General features: G+C 37.2%; 1 protein-coding gene across 1 annotated transcript; it reads right to left on the bottom strand.

Annotated features, from left to right (window-relative positions):
• Window positions 1–3,397: 3,397 nt before the first annotated feature.
• LOC140144704 (histamine N-methyltransferase A-like) lies at window positions 3,398–19,243 on the bottom strand. Its single transcript, XM_072166515.1, has 3 exons — window positions 18,850–19,243; window positions 18,183–18,506; window positions 3,398–4,087 (listed from the first exon to the last, which is right to left on the bottom strand). The coding sequence occupies exons 1-3, from the start codon at window positions 19,049–19,051 to the stop codon at window positions 3,699–3,701; spliced, it is 915 nt and encodes a 304-aa protein (XP_072022616.1). The 5' UTR covers window positions 19,052–19,243; the 3' UTR covers window positions 3,398–3,698.
• Window positions 19,244–20,080: the final 837 nt, after the last annotated feature.

The following is a 20,080-nucleotide window of genomic DNA, read 5'->3' as shown; positions in this document are numbered from 1 at the left end:
ACAAAGGTATTGAATACTGGGATATGACCTAATTTTTTGGGTGTGGTGGGTGGGAAAATTTTCTTCACATTGGAGACCAAACCTACTCCTTTCCATGACAGATAGCAAATGTGCCTAATCCCTGACCAACTGGGCAGTATCACAAGGCTATTGACCACTTCCCATTGGCTACTTCAAACAATAGTCACTAAACCCATTGGCTCTTGCATAAAGCCATTACTATGCAACCAATCAATAAATCAATCATATTGATTTGTCCAAGCACAAGCTTGGACCAGGGTTAGTCTATTTCACAGGGGGTAAATTTGTTTATTGTATAGATACAATAAACTTTATAATGCGCATATGCCCCCATATCATGATAATGTCTACATGATAGGCCTACATTATTCGTTAAAACGAAAAAATTTGCACCTAGGCCCAGATAAAATATTCCTACTTTATCGTTGAATGAAGAATTGAAAAAAAAATATCGAAGAAAAGAAAAAACCCAAAAAAAACCCCAAAAAACACAAAAACTAGATGTGATGGCCATATTATAAATTTAAAAGTTAAAAAATGACATAATAAAATGTTCCGAAAGTCATAACAGAAGAAGATCAAAAGAAGGTTGAATAATGCGGTTGTGGTTATGCCAATAATGCCCCATTAAAACGACAGTTCCGAAAGTCATTACAAAAGAAGCCCAATCCCATTCCAAAAGAAGGTTCTAAAAGTCATAAAAGAAGGTTGATGTTTCAAGTTGACTAAATTATAATTCTGTTCAACTGGACTTACTATTTATGATGGCTACGGTATCACGTCATATCCATGACGCATCATCAGGCCGACTGGTCTTGAATTGGCTCTGTATTCTTGACCTGTGACGTCACGATGGTAGAAGTGACGTCACACGCGAGTCGTCGAGGGATCTTCCTGATGGTCGGTTCGTAACTCTTGGACAAGTTGTGGCGTAGTCCCCCTCCGCGATTCAAAGTTGGCTCCTCCCTGCGAACATATATAGCTTCTTTCACCCCTCTTTCATACCACCTATGTTCTTTATCAAGCACAATAACGTCCTTGTCCTCAAAGTTGTGTTTAGCTGCTTTGAGGTGCGTGTAAACCGCAGAGTCGTTGAGCCCTGTTGAACTGGGGCGTCGATGTTGATACATGCGCTTGTGGAGAGGTTGTTTTGTCTCCCCTATGTAGTAGTTCTCACAGTCCGAATCCTGGCAGTTAATCGCATAAACAATGTTGCTTTGTTTGCGTTGCGGAATCTTATCCTTCGGATGGACTAACTTTTGTCTCAGAGTGTTGCAAGGTTTTAATGAGACAGGGATCTGGTGCTGTCCAAAGATCCTCTTTAACTTCTCAGAAACATCTGAGACATAAGGGAGAGTAATACCGAACTTGCGGGTGCTCGAAGCGGTGGTAGAAGATTGTTTGGACGATGTTTGGTCCTTTTGCGGTTTCAAAGCTTTTTGGAACGTCCAGTCCTTGTACCCACAGGTACCCAAGGCCGACTTCAGATGTTCGCGTTCACCAGCTTTAGCTTCGTCCGTTGACGGGATGGTCTCCGCGCGGTGAAAGAGCGTTTTGATCACACCGAGTGTGATCCCTCGACGACTCGCGTGTGACGTCACTTCTACCATCGTGACGTCACAGGTCAAGAATACAGAGCCAATTCAAGACCAGTCGGCCTGATGATGCGTCATGGATATGACGTGATACCGTAGCCATCATAAATAGTAAGTCCAGTTGAACAGAATTATAATTTAGTCAACTATTTGATCTACCTGGATGATTGATAATATTCATAAATACGTTGATGTTTCAAGTTTTCTTCATTTGTTTTATATGTCAATATCGCTCCAGTTTGATACCCAAAATACTGACAGCCTATCAAGGGCATATAGCCAGGTTTCTTAGTCGGGGGGGGGGGGGGAACAAACATTCCCGGTTGCATCATTTTGACCCCGGCATATAAATAGGCCTATACCGGTTTTGTTTTTGTGTGTGTTTTTTGTTTTTTGAAAGAGACTGTTATGACTGTAGGCTGTATCCGACGTGTTAAGTTCGAGCTTCCAAAAAAAGAGCTTTAAATATTGAGACAATATTTTTAAAGCTATGTGGCCCATGATCGGGATGAATTTTGGTGAAAACCGGGCTCTTTGCCCCTTTTCTTCTCCTTTGCCTTTCTGTTTCTGTTTATTGGGAAACTCACAGACAAAGCTGCATCTACACTCAGCTTGTTAGACCAGTTACATTTTTGATGAGAAACGTTTTACCTCTAGGTTTATCAGTCATGCTGGCTGACCATGTAGACGTCAGAATGATTTTTACTCTTGGACCTATCAATTGATTGAAGTAAATGCAGCGACAGAGGTGGAGGTTCGAACTCGCAACCTTGTGATAGTACTTGATTGTAGGTGATTACCTTCCCGATTATCTCTTTAACTTTTTGTCAAGTGGACACTCTTCTCCCTTCCCCCACCCCCTCCCGCTGGCTACGATACTTTTTTCTGCACTGTATGAAAACATTACTTCTTTAGTTTTCGTTGACCATTTAGAACTAAGCAAAACTACTTGGAGCATTTGGACTTGAATGAAAACATTTCTTCATTCATTCTTGTTGAATGTCAATAATGAGTCTACCCCATAAATGTTTCTAGTTTTCATGTTACTTTGGTTATTCGTTAACGAAAATGTTTACAACTAAATGATAAAATTCCTGAATGCCAATAATGTACCTCCCCATGCATAGTGTTTCTAGTTTTATGTCGCTCTGGTTATTAAAATTCATTTATTTTCCGTCTTAGAGATGTGGCAACCATACTATTAACTCAAAATCAAAATGAAAAAAAAAAAAAATCCGAAAGTAACAAAATTATCTATACTATATGATAAAAGAGTATATTAAAAAGTTAGGCCTAACTTAACGAATTAGATCTAGTCAAACAAATCAAACTCAAACAATTTATTTTCAAATTACATACCTTAAAATCTTCTGAAAGTCACAAACGCTTTTGTCTCAGCCATTTATTAATTTCTAGAACATGCCTCAAATACCACCTTAAGATCTACGCATGACGACATCATAAACTTTTTTTTATTGTCATTGCATGCAGTAGGCCTAATTAACACTTTTACTGCTAGCAACATTTGGCATTAATTGAACATTGACTTCAACGTACCACCCCACTGGGTTCAACCAAGATTGCAGATAAAGGTATAACCAGTTATTGACTTTTCTCCTGGTAATTGGTCAATAAGCAAACACTTATTGTTTGGCTTGAGCAAATTAGTCCGAGCGATGTGTATTGCACAGGGCTCAAAACTCATCAGTGCTAATTGTATCTAAATATCGGTGAACGAGGCTTTGAAATTAGCGAAAAAAAATGCTTGGAAATGCCGTTATTTTAATCGATAATAAAGGAAATGTGTATGACATTTGTTTAATATTTAATTACCTACTGAATTCGTTGCGAATATCTCACAAAATGTTTCAAAAAAGTCGGGTCAGGTGGGGTATGAAAAGTCGGGTATGAGAAGTAGGGTCACAAATTGTACCAACCCTATTTTGAACTTTCATTGTTAAACAATGTTTACATTTCTGGGTAGTCACTTCTGGCAGTTATCATGGTTGTATTTACGTTATCGCCTATGACGTATATTTTGAATTACATCGCTTTTATTAGCAGTGTGTAGTACTAGGTGCTTCATGTAGGTTTGGTAATGAAGAAGCATACGTGTTCTGATTGGAAGAACCAATCATCACTACGCTGAACAGAACATTCTTTGATGCATGCCAATACTTGTTGAAGAAGATCTTTTGGCGCGTTCCTGAATCCGATCATATGAGTCAGAAAATCAAGCACTAGATTGCCCTCTTCACTTTCTTTCTCATCAAAACACTGGGTTATCTTATAATTACACGTGTAATCATCAGTGTAATATGGGATTTGTAGTTGACACAATGCATCGTGTACGTGGGCCGAGTCCCGGTGATGAGATGATGGCGATGCGATATTTGGTAACCCATCTTGTGACGAAGTCTCAGAGCCAAGACAGGGGAATGTTCTCCATAGCTTTCCCGCACCAGTATAGTCTGAAAAGAAGTGGAGAAGGAAGAGAATAAAACAAATTAAAAAGAAAGGAATTGGTAGGGGGAAGAAAGGCGATCGGGGCCGGGGTGGTTTCTTCGAAAAAAATGTGCCACCCAGACTTTCGGCCCGGTGGGGTCACTCCCTGGCAGGGGGGACGCATAGGACTGTTACCACAAGTACAAATTACCCCCTTTTGCAGTCAATTTCAAGGACAAATCATGAAATTTTACCCCCTTTTTTACTTCAAAACAAGGACAAAATGGTACTCTGAAACACCCCTATTTGTTAGATTCCGAGGACACATTTGCAATTTGACTCTATTTCAACATTTCAAGGAGAAGGCTTTTATGAATGTTTTTTTAGTAATCAACAGGGCATCACAGAATTCAAGTATAGTACCCCTTGCATATAAATCAGAGATTCATAGTGGTGGTTGTTGAAATACAATAACTGCATAAATTTATTCCTGTGATCTATTTATCTGGCCAGCTCCTGGGGGCCAGCTATCCACGGGATCGGGAGAAAATAATAAGAACCCCTTTTTTTCCAATTTCGCGGATATTTGTGCGATAAAACACCCCTATTTTTCCAATTTCACAGACAATTTTGTCCGCGGACAAGCCCTAAAAAAGACCCCTTTTTCCGCGATTTTGGTAACGATCGTGCGGTCACTATTGCAAGTTGAGTGACCCCACCGGGACTTTCGGATGCTGATTTCCTCTATTATAATACCTACTTGATGTTCCCAAAAATCTCCCCAACAGCACCTACATTTATCCAAATTGGGTGCTTTTATTGGTACTTATGCCCAATCCGCCCAAATGCTCATAGGTCTCCACTGAAAATCCACCCACCAATATACCAAAGTAGCTGAAAACGTACCCAAACCGTGGCACATCCCGGTAGACCCTCAACCAAGAAGAATCCCATCGGGGTAAGCTAGACTAGAATTGTGCAATTCTATAATAAAGCATGTACACTCGGATCAACATTTTTCTTCAGAATAATTGAATAATATTAAATAAGGCTAAAAGTCAAAAAGCTAAATCTCAAAACCCTCGTGCGCGTTCGTTTTTCTTAGCGCGTCCATGTCAGTTTTACTTGATTCGATACTCGCGCTACTCTCACAGTTGCAAAAATTGTTTATTTGTACTTCAGTTGTGTAAATCAACGGCAATTTTATGCTGTGTACTTTGGAACACTCAACAAATATGACATCTTAATTCAAAATGCTGTTTAAAAAAAGCTTTAAAAATCTTTAAAATAAAATTGCATTCCGCATTCGTTTTTGAAACTGCCAAGGGGTTTGAGACATAGGACTATAGCATTATTTATTTTAGCTTAAAATGAAACAATAATTGACGATGTAATCTGTTTATTTATACACTATTAGAACTGTTGGGTAAAAGTTTACCCAGCCCTGGGTACCATATGAACAACCCTTTAACATACTGAAACACAACAAATAAAGAATGTTCGCACTTATGTAACCCGTCCTACACCAAAACCTTATCTTATGACAATTTGATTGATAAGGTCGTACCTTGTTAGCTCCAATTTGATGCCAAATTTGCTACAACACTCTGAATTGACAAAGATTGTTACCAGTATATGAAAGTTGGTGCATTTTTAAAAGTTGCAAATCAAACGATGCACGCGGTTGATATTGCTAAGCTAACAAAAATCTGCATACAACCTTATCAAACCAAATTGTCATAACGAGATTTAGTGTAGAACGGGTTACATAAGTGTGGACTTCTTCATATCAATTTGTAAGCGCTCTTTAGCAAAGTCATAGTTCATTGAATTTTAATACAGCAGTATGACAAAACAGGTGAAGATTTGCAATTTAAAGATAATTGACCATTGTTCATTCTAATAGTCTCTTCTAATGACGCTAGTATATGGACAATATAAGTGTGCTCTTTCATTTAATGACATAAAATTTGAAAAATGTTATAGGGAACACTTCAGGTTTTGACATTTTTAAAAAACCTACATTTTGGTCAAAAATTGTGCTTGGATAGGTCGTTTTCAACAGATTTACCACATTCGCCTTGCTATAAACATTAAATTGCGATATCTGTTGACCTAATGACAACAAGTGTTTTGGGGGCGCCCACAACGGCGGGGGCACCTTATTGGTATGACTTTGTGAAAAGCTTCTAATTTCACTCTTGCTAGATTTACTTCGCAATTGTTTTGCTAAAAGTATGCCCAGCTTAGAAATAAAACCACAATTTGCTTGTATTTTATTTTATTATTGTTTTCTGATATGCACGGGATAAAATCTTGTGCGTATATTCTTTGTTTAAAATACAAAATTAATGGATTTATAAAAACACCAAATAAAGCGTGACCTTTGTATGGCTTAACCAGTTTACCGCCTCTTAGAACCCGATAGACGGTGACCAACACTATGGACCACAATAGCCTAATCTCAATGGCATAGTCTAATAACATCAAATAAACAATCATAAGTGCAAAATTTTGAGTTTTTGTACCCAAAGTTTCAAAGTCATTCAATGAATGTACAAATGTATTGGGGTTAAAGAACCGTGTGCTGATAGATGCGCATGTTGTGGATCCCAGTGCAAGTTGAAAAAAGGAAAAGATGTTTGCTTGCCCTCAACCGACCGGCCCTATAAATTTTGGAAATCAGAAAAAGGGTTTTTTTCTATTTACTGAACAAAAGAATACCGACCCTATTTTTGTAAATTCCTGCAAAGTTTTTTTTTTTTCTTTTTCAAATTGTTGCATTCTGAAGATGTTAAAAAAATTGTATTTTAGAACTTGTGTTCAACATTTTAGTTGTTTTGTAATGTTAGTTGATTCATTTTGACACCAAAATTGTCTGATTTTTCATATTTTGAGCCTTAATTAATACAAACAGTAGAGTTTGCTAGTAATAAAAAAAAGAAAAAAAAAAAAAATAAATCCCGACCGACCGACCCATTTTTGAAAATTCATTTGAGGGCAAGCAAACAGTTTTATTTTATTGGCCTAAGATCATGAGCAAGGCCATATTGCTTATCTAAATTGTACAAAACTGTAGTGTACTGAACATGCTAAATGGTACAAGACAGAAACGGCAAACAGACAGAAATTTAGAGTTTTAAATTAGAGAGTTGACAGGAAGTTGTAAGAGTTAAATTGTTATGGACATGATTGGTGTAAGCGCGAAAATGTTGAATGTCAGATCAAAGTCATTCGAGGTGAATTAAGTATTGTCGATCACAATTCTGCGCCAAAATTGCTAAAGGTCATCTGAGGTGGACATTTATATATTTGGATTGTCAGAATGTTCAAAGTCGTGTCATAACGTAATCAGAATTAAGCATTAAAACCATCAAGGTCGTATCAATGTTAGCAGTTACTGATAATAGATATTTGGATTGTCATGGCTGGTTATGATCACCGGCAGTAAACATTCTTATTTGATGCGAAACTCGGTGGATGTGATTTCCATTGATCCCTTTGTTTGTACAAGTATAAATTAAATGTAGACCTATTTAGCACACATTTTTCAATTTAGCTTTGAACATAAAATTCTTGAGAATTTCCTATAGTATGTCATTGGTGGTAACAACATTTCCCACCCGGTAAGCTATGCATGTGCTACACACAAACATTTACTAGCAATTTCATTCCAAGTACTTGTCAATGTAAAATAGTGAAACATGAATTGCATCCATTAGCGTTGTCTTTTTAAAGACATTTCTTGTTACTTTTTAATGCTAAGAATCCTTTTAGATATCATCACGTTGTAGAATCTCTATTTAGACTTTCAGTGTATCGAGGATGTTACAGAGGATGTATAGATATGTGTCGAGGATGTTACGTTTATGAACAAAACGTTACGTTTGTATTTTCAGCATTGTTAATCATTGCTACGTGTATGTTAACAAATGAAAGTTCTGTAATTTTTTTTAATTCTTCAATGCTAAGCATTCTTTTGGATATAAGCATTCTTTTGGATATCATCAAATTGTAAATTTTAGATTTTCAGTGTGTTAACAACTATGTATCAAAGACGTTACGTTCATGTACAAAACATTAACGTTCTTATCTTGTAAACATTGTATACCCATAGCTACTTTTATGAACTTCAAGAATGAATGTTCTGTAATTGTTTTTTCATTTGATTTTCAGTGTATTAGCAAGTAGATGATGTATATGGTCGAATCCAACCAAAAGTGTCCACTGGCCAAAAATAAAAGTCCGAAATAAAAATGTCTCCACAATTTTTTTCCTTTTGCCCATTGATTGATGACATATTGGCCTTATAGGAACCAAAAGTGCCATTACTAATCTTGAAAAATAAATCCAGGACGTGTGATAGTAAATGTGACATCAAAACCCAATGTTACCTACGAATACCACTGGGATGCTTTCACTATCGCAATACTAATCAACCTAAAACAAATGGAATATTCCCATTAACGCTTTTTTCGTGTAATGTAGACCACAGGGTGTTAGGAAAATGCTAGCTCAACCAGAAAATATTTGTTTTTATTTTTATAACGCGATCAATATGATCTTAGTCAATTTATGCTAGTTTATTTTGAAAATGAAGTTTAGGTCAGTTTCTGTATTTTATTTATCAAATGAGTATGAATCAATTTACACATTGTATAAGAACGAGTAGGATATATGTTTTCAAGAATATTAGGAATTATACGCATACACCTAACGCTTTATACAATGAAAAGGTGAAGAAACCCGGGTATTCGTAGGTAGCATGAGCGATTTAACAATATCTATATTGAGTTTAGAGGTTTAATTGTTGCTATTATGGTAATGAATTAATAAAATGGTAGTTTTTAGATCTCTTTCAGATGGTACGTCCAAATGAATAAATGCTATTACCTTAGATCAAAAAATTTTGATGCTTTTAGCAAGATTTTGACCACTTCATTTTGATATACAAGTAGTTAATCAGCAATTTTACATAATAAATAATTGTTGAATGAATCCGTATATGGGTAATAATAGTGTCCTGGGGTACCGCTTAAAGTTTTTGACAATTAATTTCCATTGGTAGGGACACTTCATTACAAATGTCATGTATTATGCTGTATTCGTAAGTAACATTTCAGTATTTGTAGGTAAGAATTAGACTTTTGGTGGATATCGCAATCAAAACTTCATTTTATAAAGCACTTTGAATGTATTATTTTCTTTATGTGCGTTTATTGATACTTGAGACCCTATCACGTATTAATAATGTCGGTTCACAGCGGTTGAAAGAGGATTGAAGTAAGAAACAAAGGCACTAAAGTGACTTTAATTTGCTTAATTGCACACAAATCGCTTAAAACCGTTATTGCAGACTTGTGAAGTCCATCTTGGAGTCAGTTACGTCTTGTGGCCTTTCGTTTGAGGGCAACTACAATTAGCTTTATACCAGGGTCCATCACTGTGTTCTCTAGATCATGAGACAATGAGAACAGTCGTTTTTTCCATGGTATTCGTAGGTAGCAACCTTAGCGAAAACGTCAAAAGTTACCTTCGAATAAATCAATTTGGACACAAATTACTCAGAAACCAGAAGGTCGGTAAACATTTAAAATGAAGCACACATGACAGTTGACAAATCCAAGTATTTATCCCTTCTAATCTTCTTTGAATCTGATTTTTCTTTTAAATGAGCAGACCGTCGTCTATTTCAGTACATATTTTTCAACAATTAAGCCGTATTCACTTTTGCATGGTGGGCATGTATGTGAATTCGCAACTTTCATTGACATATGATTTGATAGCAAACATACAGGCCTTCGTTATGTACCAATATGGGCATTGGCATGAATGGCGGTGTTTCACAATACTGTCATGATTTCAAATGGTATTCGTAGGTAACATTCGGTTACCGAAATTTACCTACGAATACTTGCTTTTATTGTTGACATCTCAGAAATATTTAAACGCAGGCTATTGAAACTTGGTAGAAATAAAGAGTGTATTACCCTGCACCTATTGCTTAACTATTGTTTACTATTCTCTCACTTTGTGGAAATGACACAGCTTTTAACATGTATTCGGAGGTAATGCATATTTTTTACCAAACCTACCTTTGTGCCATTTAGAATTTCTGGCAGCTAAACACAATAATAAAGATGCCCGAATGCAATGCATTTCAGTATTGGACATATCAAAGCTTGTATCAATTGTGCATTTATTAGTGATTTCCATTTTTTAAAGATATATCTAGTGCTATGAAAAATTGTATTCGTAGGTAATGTAAAAAGATACCACTCAAAAAATTATCACAAAAAATTCATAATTATGTACAAATATGTGAAAAATTGAACAGGCAATCTTTGAATACACACCTTTCAGGAAATCAATTTAGATTCAATGCAATGACTTCTTTTCATAACTGATTTAGATGTTTTTAAAAATACTTTAAGAAATATTTTGAAAAAATGGGTAAAAATAGCATGTTTTGGGGTCTCTGTGTCTAAGTTTTTCACAGAAGGGGTCTTATTATATATGGCGCGAAGCGTATGATCAAGGCGAATAAACACAATACAAAAACGAATGCCAATTGATTAATACTTTTAAGTTATGGCCCTGAACATGCCGTGTACACTTTTGGTTGGATTCGACCATATGTGTCACAGACGTTATACATTTATCAAAATTTAACGTTTTCTTTTGGTCAACATAGGCGTAGATCCCGGGTGGGGATAACCACCCCCCCCCCCCATATTTTGCCAGGGGAGCTTACTTATTTGTGTCTTCTATACTATTCATCATATACCCCTGCATAACGAAATTCAACAACATTCAATATCCAAAGCAATATCCTCACTACAGGCCCCCAAAACAGAACTCCCCCACCCCCACATAAACGAAAGCTTCATTTCCATTTATTTCATCCAAAACGGTCCTGTCATACACCTTCCCCAATCAAACACATTTCTCTTGATCATCTTCTACTCTTTCCTAGAAAAATCATTATAATACCAAATCTACACACTATGGTATTCACCATATCACGTCCAAGCTCACATTTGGCGCCCCATTCCTTTTTTTAGGCATTTTTATAAGGGGGAAGTGTTAGCTTTCGTTCGATATAAAAACACTTGAGGTTTTGAGAATAAAAATTCCTTTAAAAAAGGAATGGGGCGCATACTTGCATTTTATAATTAAATAAATAAATATTTTAAGAATGTTCCTTTTATTTAAGTTTTTTATCATCAGTATGGGATCAACTTCTATCCGTCTTGAATTCATCATGATCATGTTCTCATTTTTAATTCACGATGAACAACTTTGGAATTACTTTCGTATTTTGTTCTCTTTGATACGAAACCTTATACGTGGGTCATTCTTCATATTTGCGAACACTTTAATTTCGAAAATTCTGATTATCACTATCCACGAAAATATTATCGCTATAAGTCGTCTGCCCGCACTCTCGAAAAATGTTTTGGTCTATGCTCCCCAGTCTCCCATATTTGCAAAGTAAAATTGTTGCGAATAATTCATTTCATTTATACTTGAATTATTCATTATTTTACAATAGTGACGTCATATGTATACGCCGTTCATTAGTTTGAATTACCTGTATAGTATAACGTCGGTCAGGTCCTATTTAATAAAGAACGTCAAATTTAATTACGATATAAATAAGAACGGATTTTCTTACACTATTGGGAACATTTACTGAAAGACAGATACTTGTGAACCAAGATGAAATGATAACCCACAATAGAATTACGTTCAACAACTTCCTTTATACATAATTAATTGTTAATAATGAAAATAAAGTGACTTAAAAAACTTCATAATTTTACATTAAGGTTTGCAATGTGTGTATAAAGCTTTTCAGTCTGAATATTTATGTCTGAAAATAGTTACCAGCAGCAAGCTGTTAAACATGCCTTCAGATCAGAGGATCATCGTTTATGATGGCCATTTAATACTTTTCATTTTTTCTGATTTGTCACCTACGTTTCACCCCCGGTTTGCCTGTTTCTCATATCCTGGGGCTATACTGTAGCCTATACTTGCCCCCTAGCTCTCACTTGACCGAATTCATTCCGATTCATTGACATTGGAACTTGAACCTGATGTGCGTGTGAAGTCAAAGTATAGGCTTACTGAACATCATTGCACAATGATTTCGAAGATGTTTTCGAGTCATGAAGACGGGCATGAAGACAATGTCTTCAGGGCATGCATGTGTCAAATTGTTCGCCAACATTAACATAACAAGGCTAAACGATCCAATCATATTGCCGTCATATCATTTATAATAGACATTAAGGCAACCACAGATAGAGAAGGGACATGAGCATGTTGAGAGGGAAACCCCTCCCCGTCTGCAAGAAGCATTCCTAAGATTTGCATAATTTGTTTTAAATGTCGCAGAAAAAAGTAACATAATTATATGTTTCTGTTTCCTATTTCCTATATTTTTGAACAGCCAAAGCTCAGAGTCAGAGCTTCTTTTGAGTGACTCATTCACTCCCATGAATCCCCGGGCCATTGGAAACATCGGGCCGGGCACTGAGCCAGAAATTTTCGGGGCCTGTGTGAGAGCAAGGCAAATTTCAATGGGGAGAGCCTGAGAGGGGTGAAATTAAATGAAAATGTGCTAAAATGCCTTAAATCACTCCCGGAAATCACTCTTCGGCAAGGATCGGGGGGGGGGGGGGGGTGGTACAAGAGGCAAGTCAGTGCCAGATGGCGGCTGAACCCCTCACTATTGGATATATATACCATTAATACCGGCATAAAGCATGTCACAGTCCCACCTTTCTAGAATCTGTAGTGCATTAACCTGCAAAGCTTGAAATAGACAAACACCCAACAAGCAATCGAACAACGTCTAACAAGCAATTATGCGCAAGGATAGGCCAAAGTAAACAAGCAATCAAACAAATAAAATACAAGAAACAAATCAAAACAACAACAACAAAACAAAAACAAATACATAAAAAATTAAAATGTACGTTTCGATCTGGGGTTTCGATTGTTGTTGTTGTTTATGTTGTTGTTGTTGTTAATGTATCGAATAACATAATATTATTTGACATGTTTGAAGCTCCTGCCTTACTCGCATTCTACTGTTGAAGTACGAGGGGCGGTCAAAAAGTTCGTAGAACAAGGTATGCTGCTTTGTCGCACGGTAATGATTTGGTCTCATTTGAAAGCTTGTTCCCTCACAACATTACTGCAATAAAAATTCCTTTAAAAAAGGAATGGGGCGCCCAATGTGAGTTTGGTCGTGATGTGGTGAATTTCATGATGTTTAGATTTGGTATTATTATCTCTTGCAAACCCGGTGACACCTCATTATAGAAATCAGACCTGTTGATAGGTTGTAAGAGGGGATAGCCTTTTCCAGGCACGAATTGGGCCATATATAAAGAAAGTTTTGCTACTTTGCAACGCAATTAAAACCTAAACGCAAAATGAGATCCTGTAGGTGGCTTCCGAGGTGGCTTAAAAAACTAAATGCAAAATGAGGTTTTTAAAAAATATTGTTTTCCAGAGTCAAGACGCAGGTATCATTATTAAGCCTCATATCACTTATTTATTGTCGAATAAGTGCAGAGTAGGTTAGATATGAATATTAAATGTTAGATCAAAGTACATGTACTATACACCTGATCCGTGAACTTGTCTTTTTAAAGACAAATTCTTGTTTCTAGTATTGGTGGTATTAACCAATAATACCGATATTTCCCACCCGGTAGTTGTGCCACACACAAAAATTGCATTCAAAGAACTTGTCATTACAAAATTATGTAACATGATCTTCATCCATGGTGTTGTCTTTTTTAAATGTAGTTCTTGTTTCTGTTGAAAAGACAATATTGATGTCTAAGATCTTAATTATATCATTCATAAGCATTTAAATTCAGGATATAATATTATCTATAAGACTTCCCCTAATGGACAATGGATTATTCCCTGATCAAACATATCCCACGCTGTGCTGCCAGCAAGTCTGCAAATGTATATCATTGGAATTAACACCTGATAGGCTGATAACGACTTTTGACTATTAATATTATATAAAACAGTGGTGATCATGGTGATGATTTCATTGCCGTCTTGTTGTTGGTAAGAAGAAAATTTGGCCCAGCATTAATTCAAAAGAAAATATCATATTTTCATCAAAATGTACCAAAATTTAATGTGTTTGGTATCAATCTGGACTAAAATGGAATCATTCACCAGATTCCGTTGATTACAGCAAAATTCATCCACAGATAAAAATCATATTATTGGGTCACCATATTGTAAGTTTGGCAACTGTAGTTTGACAATAACCACTATATGGATTTTATGGTAATTAACAAACAAAGGCCATCGGTTTAACCCCAATACATTATTCATTGAATGACTTTGAAACTTTGGGTACAAAAACTCATACTCTGCAACTTAGGTCAAATTTTGCACTATGATTGTTTAATTGAGGTTATTGGACTATGTCATTGAGATTAGGCTATTGTGGTCCATAGTGTTGGCCACCGTCTTTCGGGTTGTAAGAGGCGGTAAACTGGTTTTAAAACCAGTTTAAAAGCCTTACAAAGGTACAAAGGTCATGGTTTATTTGGTGTTTTTATAAGTCCATTAATTTTGTATTTTAAACAAAGAATATACGCACAACATTTTATCCCGTGCATCATCATCATCATCAGTCGGCTGCGGAGCAGGCGACTACAAGCTTTCTCCAACTAATGCGATCTTGGGCAAGCGAAACAATTTTGTTTGGCTGCAGCATCCCTTCAGTATCTCCCAGGAGGTGCTGGACATACTGTAAGTACTGTGTGCGCGGCCGTCCCGGTTTCCTCTTCCCGTGTGGTGGAATATAAAGCGCATATTCTTTCACAGGCTCGCCATCTTCAAGACGCAATATATGGCCGAGAAATTTGAGTTGATGAATCTTGACTCTGGCAACCAGTGGAGTGGTGTTGGTCAGGTTGTAGATGGTTTCATTTGGAATCCGATCCACACGCTTGATGTTTAACATGACTCTGTAGCAAGATGTTGCAAATGCATTGATCTTGTTTTCCATGTCCTTGGTAATTACCCATGACTCGCACCCGTACAGAAAGACAGTAACACAAGTTGTCTGAAACAGCTTGATTTTTGTTTCGATTGGCAGGGACGGGCTTCTCCAAAGGCGTTCCAGTTTCCAGAAAGCTGCCCAGGCTAGTGCTTTTCTTCTTTTTAGGTCTCCAACACTAGAGCCCATCTTGGAACCCAAATATCCCGTGCATATCAGAAAAAAATAATAAAATAAAATCCAAGCAAATTGTGGTTTCATTTCTGAGCTGGGCATAATTTTTGCAAAACAATTGCGAAGTAAATCTAGCAAGACTGAAATTAGAAGCTTTTCAAAAAAGTCATGCCTATATATTGGTGCACCCTCCGTAGAGGGCGCCCCAAAAACCAATCACATAGGCATATTTTCCAGCTAGATCTCGCACAGCTCTCTATGATGCTATTCAGTTAAAGGGGGGTAACCCTATTGGTTTTGGATATGGATTGTCTTTAAAATTACATAATAATATCAAATATCGCCCCCTTTTTGTTTGTTTGTTTTGTTTGTTTTATTTCTTCTTTAACCTGGGACACTCAATCAGTTGAAAACACAATTAATCATCTGTTCTTCCTTGAGGCCCTTTATGCTGCTTTGTGAAAAAACGAGAGCATTTTCAGCGTAAATGTGAATAAATAGCCAAATTTGCAATCCAATACCTTGGTATACGTGAATTGCATTCTGGGCAGGCAAGCAACAACAACAATTCCCGTTCGTATGACGAATGCTGACATACTGTACAATGCCCGGCCCGTATTGAACGGAAAATATTAATTTTGTTGCTTTTTTCGTACCGTTTCAGAAAAAAAGGAAACAAAATATATTTCCCCTTGCAATATTTATAATTTCAAATGAATATAAAAAAGTTTGGGTTAAAAATGGAGAGGAAAAAAAATCTTCCGAAACCAGATTTTGAACCGGGTACCTCTCGGGTAACGCACAATGCGCTAACCGATTGAGCAATTTAGCCCGCTATGTACATCGTGTATTTTTTTATAACTAAATACGGCATACCGTCTCCTCAGCAGTTAGTGTGGTTCGCTTTTTTCACAGAATGTGTATGACGCGAAACCAAAGTCGCTGTTGAGGAGACTGATGATTCGCAATTAATTCCCTACCCAGAAATCCGAAGTAATTTTTATTTTTACAAACTGGTAGCCTGTAAAAACCGCTGTGTTTCATGATTTCTCCGGAAATACATCGACTTGGAGCGTCAAATTTCAGGATAGTAATGAGAAAAATAGTATCTATTATGTGATACCAAAACCTCATCAACAATGAAAAAAATCGGGGATGATGCTGTCGATCGGGTTACGGACCTTTAACCGTGTAGTATAACACAGACTGCGTGGAGACTAGACTTGCTCATTCTCGTTGTGCTGGGAATTTTTGTGTACTCGGGTGTATGGAGGAGTAAATTGTGCGTAGATGCATTTATAAGAGAATTGTTTTTGTAGTCAAACCTTTTCATATGTATCTGTGGTGTTTATTAACTTATTACAAAAGTGATATTTTACCCAACAAAAGATATGTTCATATGGCAACCAGGGTTGAGTGAAGTTTTACCAACAGTGTTTAGTCACGTTTTTATATAAAGTCACACATTTTAAAAAGTCAATCAAGTATTGGGTGACTCTGACTACGCACATTATTGGAGGCACCTTATTTAGCGTTGGGTCTGGATATTGGATTATTTTCTTTTATTTCCACCGACTTACATGGGTTGAAAATAAAGAAAAAAATATCCAAACCCAATGCTAAATACAGCACCTCCGCCTTATGAGGGGTGGTGCAATAATTATGTGTACCCCCGGGGTGGTGAATTATAGGGGAGCAAAGATTTTTGGCAGGCCAAAAGGGGGGCAAGCATTTTTGGCAGGTCAAAAGGGGGTCAAGCGATTTTTGGCAGGTCGAAAGGGGGGGGCAAGCAACCGTTTCTATATTACGCCCTAAAAAGGCGTAGGAAAACGTTACGGGCACGTTTGTTACGGCTGCCTTCGCAAACAGCACGAACTCGCAAACCAGTTTGCGAGTTCGGTCTTTGACGACGGATACGCAAACTTTATCGGGTAAGGAGAATATAAGATGCAATCGTACTGATTTAATGGACATGATGGATATTATTCAAGGTCATATTAAGGGTGCCGTACACCAAATCACTATGTATTATTGCAATACGAGTTCCGGGTTAATATAATTATGCAGAAATTGGTGTATGTGTAGGGGGGGGTATTATTTCTTAGGGCAAAATCGGAATCTTATCTTAAACTTCGGCGAATTTAGGGGCAAAATAGTGTGTTTTTGTCGGGGGGGGGGGGGCAAACTGACGACAAAGAACACATGGGGAAATTCCCCCCTTCCCCCTTGGCGCCGCCATTGGGTATATGAGCCATACTGGGGACAATTTGCGAGACTTCCCTATTTTCAGAAGATCGGTGCTGAATACGACACCTGGAAGTCTTGATGCAACGATCTAACCGTGAAAAACACACAATCCGGGGCACACAATATCACATACCAGTACCACAAGATGGTGTATTGACCTGCTGATGAGGCAGTGAATTCTCCTAACAATGCCTTCTATTGAACTTAAAACGAACTGCCTAAGAAAGAGGGCAGTATACTATTTGGAGTGGGAATTTTGTATAGAGTTTGCGTTCCCGTCCAGTTTGCGTTTACGGCCTTCACACACGTTCATATATGCCAAATTTCCTGCTCGCTGCGCTCGCAGTATATGATAAGACAATTTAAGGTTATAAATTCGGGTTCCCCAAAATCTTGCATGTGTAGGGGGACAAAGATTTTTGGAACGTCAAAGGGGGGGGCAAAGGTTTTTGGCACGTCGAAAGGGGGGGCAAAGATTTTTGGCACGGCCAGAGGGGGGGGCAAGCAATTTTGGCGGACCATTTTGAGAATTCACCACCCGGGGTACACATAATTATTGCACCACCCCTGACATAAATGTTCGTCTCATATATCGCACATCGGGGTCAAACGTTCTGAATCTTCTGGGTATAACTTGGACAACTCACCTGCGGTGATTGTTACTAACAGAATTCCACCCGGTACCAGCATATCATATAGACTTTGTAGTGTTTCGTTCAGGTTTTTGACATAGTACATGGAATTACATGCACTTATGAAGTGATACTTATGATTGTTTTCTGGTTGAAGTTTCACAAAGTCTTCGAATGTACGATTTTGCCAGTCGTATGTAATGTCCGACGCATGCTCCTTGATTTTGGACTGATCATGCTGATACTGTGTGATTAAGTTTACACAGGGCTCCACGACGCAGGTATGAATTTGTGGGAACTTGAGAAGTAGTTTCTTCAGGAACACAAGTTCAAGTTCACCTGAGAAAAATACAGATATATTCAGACAAGTAAATATAAAAAGTATATAAGTCTTGGTGATCAGTGGGGGGCACGGGGGGGTATGAGGGGGCAAATGTCCCACCAGTCAGAACTCTTGTCCCCCTGGGGCCCCCAGTAAAAACCCAAAATTACGAAAGTTTCCACTTTTTGCTGCAATTTTGCGCAAAATTGGTTGATTTTGCCCCCCCCCACCGAAATTTACTTTGCCCCGGGTGACAATGTCCAGGTTATTATTATTATTATTATTATTATTATTATTATTATTATTATTATTATTATTATTATTATTATTATTATCATTATTATTATACTTTTTTCTTACCTCTTCCACTCCCCACACCTAAAACACGAAGCGGTTTATCATCGGTTCCGTCACTTATATTTCCCACCAGTTTCTCCACGACGTGCTCATAAAATGTCTCTTCTGCCCATTTTTGCACAGCTTCAAAATAGTTACCTACGCTCGTGAAGTAATTGAACGCTTTTGTATAGTACGCTTGATCACTAAAAATTGGACTGGGCATTGCATTACTGATTTAACCATGGAACTCTAATCAGAAGTATGCTCCGGCTTAATTATCGTATGCCAGAAAACCATGTCATAGATCATCTTATAATTGCCTGTGTTGTCTTCATATGTTGTTTTTTTTTCAAAATGGTGGTTTTTGTGTTAATGCATACACATGTACGGTTTACACAGTGACATTGAACCTTGACTATCGACCAGCACGCGCGTGTGGAATGACCAAAGGTTTGTGTAACAAAGGGCCATCCGAACAGTACGAGCTCAAGTGCACTGAACTGTGTGATAAATAAAAATTCCTTTAAAAAAGGAATGGGGCGCCCAATGTGAGCTTGGTCGTGATGTGGTGAATTTCATGGTGTTTAGATTTGGTATTATTATCTCTTGCAAACCCGGTGACACCTCATTATAGAAATCAGACCTGTTGATAGGTTGTAAGAGGGGATAGCCTTTTCCAGGCACAAATTGCACCATATAATAAAGAAAGTTTTGCTACTTTGCAACACAATAAAACTTAAATGCAAAATGAAATCCTGTAGGTGGCTCCTGATGGGGCTTAAAAACTAAATGCAAAATGAGGTTTTTAAAAAATATTGTTTTGCAGAGTCAAGACGCAGGTATCATTATTAAGCCTCATATCACTTATTTATTGTCGAATAAGTGCAGAGTAGGTTAGATATGAATATTAAATGTTAGACCAAAGTAGCTCAAAGCACATGTACTATACACCTGATCCGTGAACTTGTCTTTTTTAAAGACAAATTCTTGTTTAAAGGTAGTTCTTGTTTCTGTTGAAAAGACAATATTGATGTCTAAGATCTTAATTATATCATTCATAGCATTTAAATTCAGGATATAATATTATCTATAAGACTTCCCCTATGGACAATGGATCTATTCCCTGATCCAGCATGTCTGCAAAATGTATATCATTAGAATTAACACCTGATAACGACTGTTGACTAGTATTATAAAACTTCGAACATATTTCATATCTGCCTAAATTCTTCTGGTAGAATAAACAACCTTA

This window comes from Amphiura filiformis, unplaced genomic scaffold, assembly GCF_039555335.1.
Source record: "Amphiura filiformis unplaced genomic scaffold, Afil_fr2py scaffold_73, whole genome shotgun sequence".
Classification (NCBI taxonomy): Eukaryota; Metazoa; Echinodermata; class Ophiuroidea; order Amphilepidida; family Amphiuridae; genus Amphiura; species Amphiura filiformis.
This window is presented reverse-complemented; position numbering and strand designations above follow the sequence as displayed.